Source organism: Carcharhinus amblyrhynchos, chromosome 13 (assembly GCF_965287045.1).
Source record: "Carcharhinus amblyrhynchos chromosome 13, sCarAmb.v2.hapA, whole genome shotgun sequence".
Classification (NCBI taxonomy): domain Eukaryota; kingdom Metazoa; phylum Chordata; class Chondrichthyes; order Carcharhiniformes; family Carcharhinidae; genus Carcharhinus; species Carcharhinus amblyrhynchos.
In genome coordinates, this window is record NC_137336.1 from 58,588,823 (window position 1) to 58,601,384 (window position 12,562).

At 42.7% G+C, this 12,562-nt stretch overlaps 1 protein-coding gene and 1 pseudogene across 4 annotated transcripts in view; one reads left to right on the forward strand and one right to left on the reverse strand.

Annotated features, from left to right (window-relative positions):
* LOC145351939 (C-terminal-binding protein 1-like) overlaps positions 1-12,562 on the forward strand; it is a 90,237-nt gene that overhangs the window by 25,583 nt on the left and 52,092 nt on the right. Inside the window, exon 1 of one of the 4 annotated variants that reach the window (XM_080201745.1) lies at positions 4,962-5,031. The exons of the other annotated variants lie outside the window; for them this stretch is intronic. Within the exon in view, the coding sequence (XP_080057871.1) occupies positions 5,025-5,031 (7 nt within the window). The 5' untranslated portion in view covers positions 4,962-5,024. Of the gene's footprint in view, positions 1-4,961; positions 5,032-12,562 lie in introns of those variants that run through there. 4 annotated transcript variants of the gene reach the window in all.
* LOC145352056 (U2 spliceosomal RNA) lies at positions 10,976-11,076 on the reverse strand (annotated as a pseudogene).

The window sequence follows — 12,562 nt, forward strand, 5'->3', positions numbered from 1 at the left end:
AAATTTACTGATGACACAAAGATAGATAGGAAAGTAAATTGTGAAGAGGACGTAAACAGTCTGCAAAGGGACATAATAGCTTTAATGATTGGGTACAAAATTGGCAGGTGGAGTATAATGTGGGAAAATGTGGACTTGTAAACTTAAAGTAATTTATTAGTCACAAGTAGGCTTACATTAACACTGCAATGAAGTTACTGTGAAAATCCCCTAGTTGCCACACCCTGGCGTATGTTCATTTACACTGAGGAGAATTTGGCGTGGCCAGTTCTCCTAATCTGCACCTCTGGCAGGAAGAATAGAAAAGCTGCACATTGTTTAAATGGTGAGAGATTGCAGAACTTGAGATACAGAGGGATCTGGGTATGCTGGTACGTGAATCAGGAAAAATTAGTATGCAGCTCCAGGAAATGATGAGGAAGGAGAATGCAATGTTGTTTATTGCCACAGTTGTTGGTGAAACCACATCTGAAGCGTTCTGTATGGTTTTGGTGTCCTTATTTAAAGAAGGTTATAAAATCTGTGAGAAACACTTCAGAGAAGGTTCACTAAACTGATACGTGGAAAGGTTGGACAGGCTGGACCTGTATTTATTGGAGTTAAAAAGAGTGAGAAGTGATCTTAATGAAACATAAAAGATACTGAGGACACTTGACAGGCTGCATTTGTATGTTCCCAATTGTCAGAAAACAAGAATGAAGCAGGAGTTTCAGAATTTTAAATTTTCTCCGGTTTTTTGAGATCTTATTGGCAGATGATCTGAACTGTTAAAGTAACTGTGAAGTTAAGTTCCCCTGTTGTATTTCAGAGTAACCATTGATAGCCAGGAGGTTCGGTGGTATATTTATCTGTGGTCCACTGGATCTAGCTCTAGGTTTCTTCCTTGTTGAAACCAATTTCAGTAATGCATGTCGTTTATAATCAAGTTGCATTTTGCAAGTGGAAGGATGATATTACAAAGCTGTTTAAAAAAGCATGCGGGGTCCTTAACTTTATAAACTGAGCTATAGCGTGCAAGAACAAAGTTGTGTTAATCGGGAATGCACTTTCTGAAGGTGATGGAAATGGATTCAGTCGTAACTTTCAAAAGGGATTAGCGATATGCTTGAAGGGGAAAATTTACAGGGGACTGAGGTTAATTTTTAATAATTATTAATAATTAATCAGCTTTTTACCATTTATATAGATGATCTGGAGGAGGGAACCGAGTGTAGAGTGTCGAAATTTGCTGATGACACCAAGATTGGGGGAACGGCAAATTGTGCGGAGGGTGTGGAGAGTCTGCAGAAGGATCTAGATAGGCTGGGCGAATGGGCCAGGAAATGGCAAATGGAATTTAATGTTGGCAAGTGTGAGGTGGTCCACTTTGGTAGGAAAAATGGTAGGAAGGACTATTACTTATGAGGCGAAAAACTGCAGCAGGCGACGGTGCAGAGGGACCTCGGGGTCCTTGTGCATGAGTCGCAAAAACCCAGCTTGCAGGTGCAGCAGGTGGTCAGGAAGGCGAATGGGATGCTGGCCTTCATAGCGAAGGGGATTGAATATAAAAGTAGGGAGGTCTTGCTGCAGCTGTATAGGGCATTGGTGAGGCCGCAACTGGAGTACTGTGTGCATTTTTGGGCGCCGCACCTGCGCAAAGATATTTTGGCCTTGGAGGGAGTGCAGAGGAGGTTTACTAGGCTGATACCGGAGTTGAGGGGGTTGAGCTATGAGGAGAGGCTGAATAAACTGGGCTTGTACTCGTTAGAGTTTAGAAGAATGAGGGGAGATCTCATTGAGACGTATAAGATGATGAATGGGATGGATAGGATAGAGGTGGAAAGACTCTTCCCGCTCAAAAAAGACGATAGGACTAGGGGGCACAGCCTCAAGATAAAAGGGGGGCGGTTTAGAACGGAGTTGAGGAGGAACTTCTTCACTCAAAGGGTGGTGAATCTCTGGAATTCTCTGCCCGTTGAAGTGGTGGAGGCTGCCTCGCTAAATATTTTTAAGACGCGGGTTGATGGGTTTTTGATAGGAGAGGGGATTAAGGGTTATGGGGAGAGGGCGGGAAAGTGGAACTGAGCAGCGACAGATCAGCCATGATCTTATTGAATGGCGGGGCAGGCTCGAAGGGCTGGATGGCCTACTCCTGCTCCTATTTCTTATGTTCTTATGTTCTTATTAATTTATTAGCTCTTTAAAAGAGCTTGCAGAGATACAATGGGCTGAATGCCTTTATTATAGGATTCTAGGATTTGGGTCAGCTGACAAGTTGATACTAATTAAATCTTACTCATCAGAATTCAAACCTGTTAACTTTCCCCAGTGTTTCTGGTGCCTCTGGATTTTGTCAGTACCAGGGCAGCAACAAGGGTGCACTGGAATTTTGTAGGCAAGTTCAGTCACTATTTCAGAGAGTATGATGTATATGTCTGAACGGGCTTTGAATTACATGTTATGTAGTCACACGTGGGGGAGTTCTGTTAGTCAAATCCTTGTTTTTCTGCAAATGAAACATTTGATTTCAATTGCACCACCCTTGTTTGTTCAGTGATAGTCATGTATTGATCCCTTTCTCATATAAACACCCAAAGGCAGTCATCACTCTTGTGTTTTCCAAAACTCTGATAAGTTAACAACTTCTGGGAAAGGGGGGAGGTTTGTGGAGATGGTGGTATGTTTGTAATATTGGCAGACATGGACTGTGAAACATATCTGCCATAGGTCCTCAAGCTCTCAATATCTGGTAGTTCTGATCCAGGATCAATGTTTGGTAGGTTTTTAATCTAAAAATTACAGTCAGGAATTTACACGTCTACATTACATTGTCATGGGAAAGTGATTTTCATTTAGTATACTGTTTTTCCCAAACACATTAAAAATGTACAATTCTCTGTTATGTGCTCAACGATCTAACTTACTGAGATTTGATTCAAGGCGACAGGGCTTGATGACTAGTTCTGGAATTGTGCTATTGTGGAAGACGCAAAGGTGGGCAGATAATCTTCAGGCCATCTCTTTTTGGCTTTTTTTTTGTAGATCACCTCTATTCATCGGGCAGTGAGGATAACTCCAGTTGCAAGCAACACACAAAGTAAATCAAAGAAATGGTTTAATAAAGAAACCACTACTTGGGCCATGCCCTGAACCACAAATGTCTCCCCACAATCCCCATCTGCTTTCTATTCGTACAAAGACAAAAAAAAGCTGGAAAATTCTCAGCAGGTCTGACAGCATCTGTGAAGAGAGAATAGAGCTAATGTTTCGAGTCTGGATGACCCTCCGTCAGAATGGACGAACTAACCTACCAGTGGATGAACTATTCAATTAATCTGACGAAGGTTCATCCAGACGTGAAGTGTTGACTCTGTCGCCTCTCCACAGATGCTGTCAGACCTGCTGAGATTTTCCAGCATTTTCTGTTGTTGCTTTCCATTTATACCAGCTCAGCTGAGCTTCACAGCATGTTACCATTAGTTACATTCTAACAACCTCTACTAGCAGTAGGTTGTTCGACAACTTGGGAAACTACGTCTGTGTTCTATTTTTCCTGTGGCAAATATCAGAACACTCTTGAGATTTCTTTTCCAGATATAGAGGGGCTTGAAACGACCTTCAGGGATTCACTCCATTCTTCATCCTCACCTCGTGTTGAAACCTGAGTCTCTGGGTGACTTGGAGGTTTTTAATCTTAAAGTGGCGAGCTCCTTGCTGTTTGCTAATACCTGTATCCATGAAATTATTGTGTTGATAAGTGGGGAGATGCGGGGGCAATAGTGACACCGTCTGTGGTAATCTGGCAATCAAGGCCAGGTTTGCAAAAGTGATGAAGTCACAAGTGTTGTGACAAGAAGAAGACTGATACTGAGTATCAGTGGCTCTGGGCATTTTCCAAAGAAGGAGCTTCACACAGAATTTAACTTGTACTGTATCTCAGAATAGAAGAATCATGGAATCCCTACAGTGGAAAAGGAGGCCGTTGGGCCCATTGTGCCTGCACTGACAACAATCCCACCTAGGTCCTATCTCCATAACCCCCACATATTTACCCAACTAATCCCCCTGACACCAAGGGGCAACTTACCATGGCCAATCAACCTAACCCACACACCTTTGGACTGTGGGAGGAAATGGGAGCACCTGGAGGAAACCCACACAGACACAGGGAGAACGTGTAAACTCCACGCAGCCAGCTGCGGCTGGAATTGAACTCAGGTGCCTGGCCCTGTGAGGCAGCAGTGCTAGCTGCTGTGCCATCATGCTGCCCCTAATTTGGGGTTGAACAGAGTAAACTCTGTGAGTTCTGCCTGTGATTTGCGGTAAGTCTGATGTATAATGCTCCAGTTCCTAATGCGGGCAACCCTCACCTGGTGAGGCTTTTTTTTTTAAAAAAATGCCATAACAGGATGCAAACATTTTTAAGAGGATACTAACGTGTGTTGCTATACAGTGAGCCAAAAGCGGTTTAAGTTCGCCTTTAAATCAATTTGATTTTAAAGTTGAGGATTCCTGGGACTCTGTAGCTTTTTGGCTATCGTTCACATACAGGAAGCTGACGGCTATTCTTGAGATATGACCTACAAATTCTTGTTGCGTAAATATATTATTTACACTAATTATTTCTGTAGGTGCTGTGGGATGTACAAGGCACAGTTTTGCGAGGCTGCAGGCAGAGAGGCTGGCCGAATTAACTCAAAAGCCGCTGTGCTGTTCCCGACATCTTATCCTTAGCCTCTCCCAAGGGAGGCTGACTGACGCTTTGTTCGGGTTTTTTCCCGGTGGGAATTAATGGCTTAAAAAAAAAATCCCACTGAATAAAATCCACTGTTAGTGGTTCGGGCTCTTTAACCAAAAGAGCAAGATGTATAGCTAATGAGCTTTGTCATGGTTGGCTAGCACTGAATAATGTCTGCGTCTGATTGGTTTGTCTTGAAGCAGTGTGTGTGTGTGTGTGTGTGGAAAGTGAGTAGATCCACACACTGCACATTCTCCATTGCTTCCCTGAACTGGCCTAGCCTGTGGAGAAAGCTGTAAAGACAGGAATGCAAGGTTAGTTCCTCCCTTCTCACTCGCTGTCGCGCTCTCTCTCTCTCTCCCTTTCACATGCCCTCTCTCTCTCTCTCTCTCTCTTGCTCTTCCCCGTACTTTTAGATGCAGACTTTCAAATATTTGTAGTGTTCGCTTGTGCTGTACTGATATTGCAAGGGTTGTAGGGGGAGGGGATTGATTTTTTTTTCCCCTTAGTAAGGTCAGGGTGGGGTTGCAGCAGCTGGCTTGCTACTGTTCCTGCCGCTCTTTGAACACGGACTTGAACAGAGGTTTCTGTGTATTCATTGGAGCTGTTGGCAGGGAGGTTACTGCTTTATTGTTGCAGAGTGCAGAACATTGAGCACCATGTTGTTGCTGAGATGCAAACAGCCAATTCAAGAACAGTTTTCTTTTTTTAAAAAAATTCAGTTAAAGGCCTAGAAGCTAGATTGTAAATGAAATGTAGTTTTAACATCCTGTAAAACTTAACTGTTCTTCTGTCTCTCCAGCACCCCCTCCCCCTCCCAGCCCTCCCCTACCCTACCCCAGCCCAGCCCAGCCCTGCCCAACCCAACCCAACCTATGTTCTGAAAGGAATTAGATAAGTGCTGCCTGACAAGGCAATGTGGAGTGATTTTAAAATTTAACAGCGAACGAGTTGCTGCATAACATTTTGAGGTGTGGAGGAAGGGGGGAAATATTTAATGGAAATGTAGGCTGATCAGTAGAGGGCAAGGTGCTTGTACAGGGGGAGCTGATGCAATGAATGGATGTTTATGTGTGATTAACTCTTTTCTGTAGTTGGCTGTGATATTAGCCACTGGGTTTGATGCCCTCTCGCTTCGTATAACAACTGATTGGGATCGTGCTTCTCGCGACCATCTAAAGTTGTGATTCTGGCAGGTCTCTGACTGGCTTAGTTCGTTTAAACCCTACATTTAGACGCTGGAAGCTGACTAGTTCTATTAACCAACTCCAAGCAGTTCTGGTTGAAATGCGGTGGACCAGAAGTGTTGAGCGTTTTTAAAAAAAAATTATTGATGTTTAAGTTTTAAAGAAATGCTACAAATGAGTGCATTACCTCAGTAATGTTCAATGTATTTTGATAAATGCAATGTTACGTTACACCGGCATACTCTGTATTATGTAACAATTTCCCTGTAGTGTATGACGTATTCCATTGTGCAGTGTGTTTATAATCATCACAAGCTCATCTTGTCTGAGCCCCCTCCCTTAGCCCCACTAAACTGCTGACCACCCAATTTCCTCACTGGCTGCCTTGTTAAATGATGTAGTGAATGATTCCCTTTCCATGGGTACTGTCTTTCCTTCCAAATCTGCCATCGTCGCCCTTCTACTCAAAGACCAACCACTGACCCCTCTGGCCTCCTAAACCACTTCCCCATTTCCAACTTCTTTCATCTCCAAAGTCTTTGAATGTGCTATTGCCTCCCAAATTGGTGTCCGCCTTTCCCAGATTCCTAGTGTTGATTTCTGCCCAACTACTGTCTGAAACAGCTCATGTCAATGTCACAAATTACATCCCAGTTGATTTTGATAACCTCTCCCTCCTTGTTCGTTTCTTCTTGTTTGCAGCCTTTGACACCATTGATGATACCATTAACAGCACCATCCGCTCTACCACCAAACCTCACCACCACCACCACCACCCACCCACCCCGGGCCAAATGTCTGGCGGAATATGACTCCATTTCCCATATAGCCATAGCCAGATAATCAGTTGACTCGGCATCCTTTCTTGCTCCTGCACCAATTCTCTGGTGTCTACATGTTACCATTCAGCAGCCGTATCCTAAAAAAATGATCATTCTTCAGTAGCATCCTAACCTACCTCACCAACAAAATGTAAATTTGTCAGAAAACTTGTCTAATACCCTGCCTCAGTGAAAATTTCCTCCAACTATATATATATTTATGCATCACAATGGCTCCCTAGCCACCGATTCCATTCTTCTCCCTCGATCAGTCTGAGACTGAGCTGTGACATATGATGACCCTGAAATGAGCTTTCAGTCGCACAGCCTTGCCATCACTAGGTTCGTCTGTTTCCATCTCCCAGCTTTGCCACTGCAGCTCACCTGTCAAAACCCTCACCCTTGCCTTTTATTACATGTGGCTGTAACTATTTTATTGCATACCTTGCCAGCCGCCCACCTTCTGCTGTCCTAACTCGTACCAATCCCGTTCACTGTCACCCCTGTGTTCACTGACCTACATCGCCACGATTTAAACATTTTTGTCATCTTTTTCAAATCCTTGCATGGCTTATTCTCTTTACACTTCTGCATTTGTCTTTAGATCTCCAGCTGTCCGATCTAATGGTGCTCCATTAATTCTGGCATCTTGAACATCTCTGATTTTCATTGATCCATCATGTCTTAAGCTGATGAGACCCTAAGCTCAAATTCTCCTTCTAAACCTCCCTATGCTAGTTTTTTTCCTTTTAAAATATCCCTTAAAACCCATCTTTCATCTCCCTTCTCTCTCTCTCTCCCCCCACTCCTTTCTCCATTCCCCCCCCCCCCCCCGATAACTCCTATGGTTTGTTGAGCTTTGTTTGATGATGCTACCAAGAAGCACTACATATGTATTACTATGTTTTAGTTGCTATCTAAATGCAAGCTGTTCCAATATTTGTTATAAAAGCCCAGGAACATGCTGTATATTCTAATTAATATGGATTTAGGAGTAAGTAGTAGTTGGAACAATTTAAAAGTGGTAAAATGATCCATCAAGAAAGGTAAACTTGATGTCGTTAAGCATTTTATAGTTTTATTTTAGTACGTGCCTGGAGTCTCTCCTCTTCTCTAGGTGGCTGTGGTGGGGAAGAGGCCATTAACCACCTCTTCCTGGAACATGCCTTTGCAAAGATGGGCTGGAGAGAGGCACAGCAGTTTTTGTCAAGGTTGGCTCTTCACAGGGAAAGAAACTCTTTGGTCTACCCGAAATTTTCTGGTCTTCTAGTGCAAAGAATTATCCTCAACCGAGTGTTGCAGACTGGCACATTCCAAGGTCCAGGTCTACAAGCTGAAGAGTGCACTAAACATTAGGGAGCTGATACAAGAGTGCATTGGGAAAGGTCATCGTCTAAGAAGATGTTTTAGCTAAAGAACACCGCAGGGTTGGAAACTGCAGAACCCCTTAGGCTGTATACAGTGTGATGTGAATATCAAGAGTATTTTAAATTGTGTTGAGGCACGAGTGGAACATGCTGTATGGAGAATCATAGAAATCCTTCAGTGCAGAAGGAGGCCATTTGGCCCATGAGGCTTGTACTGAAAACAACCCACCCAGGCCAAATCCCTGTAATCCCACATATTTAATCTACCAATCCCCTTGACACTAAGGGGCAATTTAGCATGGCCAATCAATGTAACCTGCACATCTTTGGACTGTGGGAGGGAACCCATGCATATTTGGGGAGAATGTGCGAACTCCACACAGTCACCCAAGGTCGAATTGAATCTGGCGCTGAGAGGCAGCAGTGTTAACCACTGTATCGCTGTGCAAAATATTCTGAATTGAATCCATTCAATGTAGTTTTATAATTTTTATAAATAAAGTATGCTTTGGGAAAGAAAAAATGCAGTGCATTAGTATTGGCATGGAATAATACAGCAAAAGGGGGGCAGTTAACGTCATCCTTCTGTTGGCTCTTTGAAAGGGGTCAGTTTAACCTCTCACCCTTGTCCTTCCTCTTCTCTGTGCAAATTAGTTCTCTTCATGTATATGTAAGAGACAATGAATCAAATACAAAAGAACATCTTACAATATTTCAGTTTCAGCGTGCTCAGCATTGCCACTTGTGGGGTAAAGTTGCAATCACATTGAATTTTAAGTCCATATTTGAAATTCAATGGCATCATTTAACTTCTCTTATCTCCTTTGGCAGAGAGATGATGGCGTGGTGGTAATGGCACTGGAACAATAGTACAGAGGACAGACTAATGCCCTGAGTTTTGGGTTCAGATCCCACCACGACATTCCCATTTAGTATTTTTTGCCAATTATTTGAACTGTTTGTTCTCTATTTACAGCCCCACTTTCCAGCAGAAGCTGTTTCTCCTATTTGTGCTATCAAATCCTCCATTTTGAAGTCACTGTTGTAACATAAGAAATGTAGCTATCAATTAATGCAAATCAAGGTCCCATAAATGCTCATGAAATAAATAACAAGATTACCTGTTTTAGGTGCTGATTGAAGGATAAATGTTGACCAGAAAAGTTCCCTGGTCTGTGAATAGTGGTGTAGGAACTTCTGCATGCACACAAGATGAGCTTTGGAGTCTTTCCAACCGCACTGTAACTCCCCAGCATTCCACTGTAGTGCCACAACAGTTTTTTAATTCTTTGGGAATTTTACAATTGAGTCAAGGCCTGACAACAGTATTTAATGTAGTGTCAGTACAATTTTTTAAAAAAGTTTTATTTATTAGTGTCACAAGTAGGCTTACATTAATACTGCAATGAAGTTTCTGTGAAAAAGCCCCCAGTCACCACACTTGGGTACTCTGAGGGAGAATTTAGAATGGCCAGTGCACCTAACCAGCATTTCTTTTGGAATTGTGGGAGGAAACTGGAGCACCTGGAGGAAACCCATGCAGACATGGGGAGAATGTGCAGAGTCTGCACAGAGTGTGTCCCAAGCTGGGAATCAAACCAGGGTCCCTGGCACTGAGGCATCAATGTCACTGTGCCTTATAATTGTATATCAAGAGATACTGAATTCTAATTGTCTTGATTTTTTTCATATTGTTCGTTTTACTACCAGTTCCTTGCATGCAGGTTTTGCCTGGCTTGTGGCAGCACTGAAATGTTAGATTCATGAAAGCATTTTTAAAAAATCATTTATGGGATGTGGGCATCGCTGGGGAGACCAGCATTTATTGCCCATCCCACGTCATTGACGTGGTGGTGGTGGTGAGCTGCTTTCTTGAACTGCTGAAATTCTTGAGGTGTAAATACACCCACACTGCTGTTAGTGAGGGAGTTCCAGGATTTTGACCCAGTGGCAGTGAAGAAACGGCAACTTATTTCCAAGTCAGGATAGTGAGTGACTTAGAGGGGAGTCCCCTGTGCCTGCTGCCCTTGTCTTTCTAGATGGTGGTGGTCATGCCATGCTTTGGTAAAGCCCATTTTTTGCGAAATTCAGAGAGCCTTTCTACCACAGGCCTTAGTGAATTTAACAAATTTACTTTGGTATTGCCATTGGTACTAAAATAACATAATTGCGTATTTGATCCTCTGCAATGTTGGCTTCAGCAGCCAGATGAAAAGTGTGTTCCTGAGTCTGTGCCATCTGTGACATTTTACGATGGAGTAAATTTGTAAAGTAAAAGCTGTGCACAGTTTCTTTGTGCTTTTTAATGAACTCAGTGCAAGGTACATTTGAAATTGCTATATTGAAAGCATGCTACTTCAAGAATTTCAGTTACATTCCACGTCTCTGATTTATCGGTGATTGTTGTGAGTGATTATGCCCATTAGAGTTTAGAGCTCTGTGCTGGACCGAATGGGAAATGGTCATGTTGATTGAGGCAGTAACTCACAGACCAAGTATGCATCGATCCAGAGTTTATTAGAGAGCAGTAAAAATGTTGTTATGCCCATGACTATTCTCCAAGAGACATGTTGACCGTAAAAGTAATTCAGCAAGTTGTGGGTTTAGGGTGCGCGTCATATTGTATTTGAAGAGTTACTTCCTGTTTGAATAAGGTAACATTTGGAACCCTTTTGTTTTGTTTTTATTCCAGTTCAATCAAATCAAGTCCAATTCAGAGTCTCGACAAGTTGAGACATTCCCGATCCAAGCTGACAAGACAGGGCTCTCACCTCCTGTCTTGGGCTTGACCTACATGATCCAAGCTGATTGGTGTAGGCATAGCTCCTCCTGTAAGGCTTGATCTCATTTGCGTCTTAGCCAAAAGGCCCATATGCTGCTTTTAAAAATTGCTTCAAATGAAACTAAAATGTAACCTAATGACTTCAACCAAGCGCAGCATGTCAATACTACACTTGATCTTAGCCAAAAGGCCGAGAAGCTTTGTTTCGTACTTGTGTCTTTTCTTTCCCAATGTTTGAAGATGTGCATGTAGTGGGCAGTAAGTAAACACCTCATCACCTTCCAAATTTTCATCCAAATCGCACAACATCCTGTCTTGGGCATATATCTGTGCTATTCCATTATTGTCAGCATTAAGTTCCTGGAGCTCCCTACTTGATAGAATTGTGAAAGCACATTCCTCATAAGGACTGCTGCAGTTCAAGAAGAAAGTCCCGCCACCTCCAACTCGAGGGTAATCCAGCATTGGCAATATATGCTGTCCTTGCCAGTGATTCCCACATCTGAAGAAAGATCCCCAGAGCTACCTCCAGTTTGCAGCTGGAGCTTGTAGACAGAGAGTTGAGACACTCCCGTTCCCCCTCCATATAATACTGTGACAGTTGTCCTGAACACAGAGATCAGAAATTGTTCAGTGTACTGGAAGTCTAGAGTGTAACTGACGCATTGGTGTTTATCACCGTTTGAAGGAAAAATATCCTGGTGACATCTCAAATGATGCTGTAAGTTTTAAACTCATCAAGTACTGCATTGAATAGTACAACAGGGCATGCTTCTATTCCAGCATCTAGCAAATTTATAGATAAGTAATTTGATAATTAACCCAGTCAGTGACTTGCCCTATTTGGATGTGATGTTTCTATGAGTGATGGCACTGGGCCTAGCTCCACTCCTATGCATATCTGCACACATTGACTAATTGCGCTGTCAACTCTGGGCAGGAAATGGTGGAAGTCAGAGTTACCAGAAAGAGCAGGTCATTTTTAAATGTATGATGTAGGATTTATTTTATTAAAATGGGTGATCATTTTAAACTGATGTACACTATTGCAAATGAGTCTTGTAGTAGGTGGGCACTAACCTTAAATGACAATCTAATCAGTAATGGAAGCTCAGTCATGGCTGAGGAAACTGCAGACGGTTGTGCACGCACAAGAGTTACTGGCTCATATGATGCAAAAATGGATTAGCATCATAGTTTATTGCAGATATATCCACTGCTATTGTTTCCCTTTTTCCATAAAACCCCACAAAATTTGTATTTAGTTCTCTTTGAGGTTTTGGGTGGGGAAACCTGCCCACTCCCACTGCTTTTGTCGACTGTATTAAGCATTCCTAGATTATATATACCTCTCCTTCGAGTACTGTGAACTTAGCATTGGGATTGGTTGCAAGCAAGTAAAGCTCTCAGTACATGGACCCAACAAGTGCTCATGGTGATGAATGTTGGGTCAAATTCCTTCTGTTTTCCTCTTCAAATATTTTCAGGTTAAGAAGAGCAATTAAATTAAACTTGCCTTGCTCCATAAAATACTCCCAGGTTAGGTACAGGTTGCGTTTGATGTTCTGATACTGTGCTGACTGACATTGAGACTGCGAAGAGTACTGAGGCCAACACTGAGTCAAGGCACTGACCGGTGTTAGGTGAGTGTGGGCTGAACAAGAGCTTGGTGAACAGATTAAATGGGT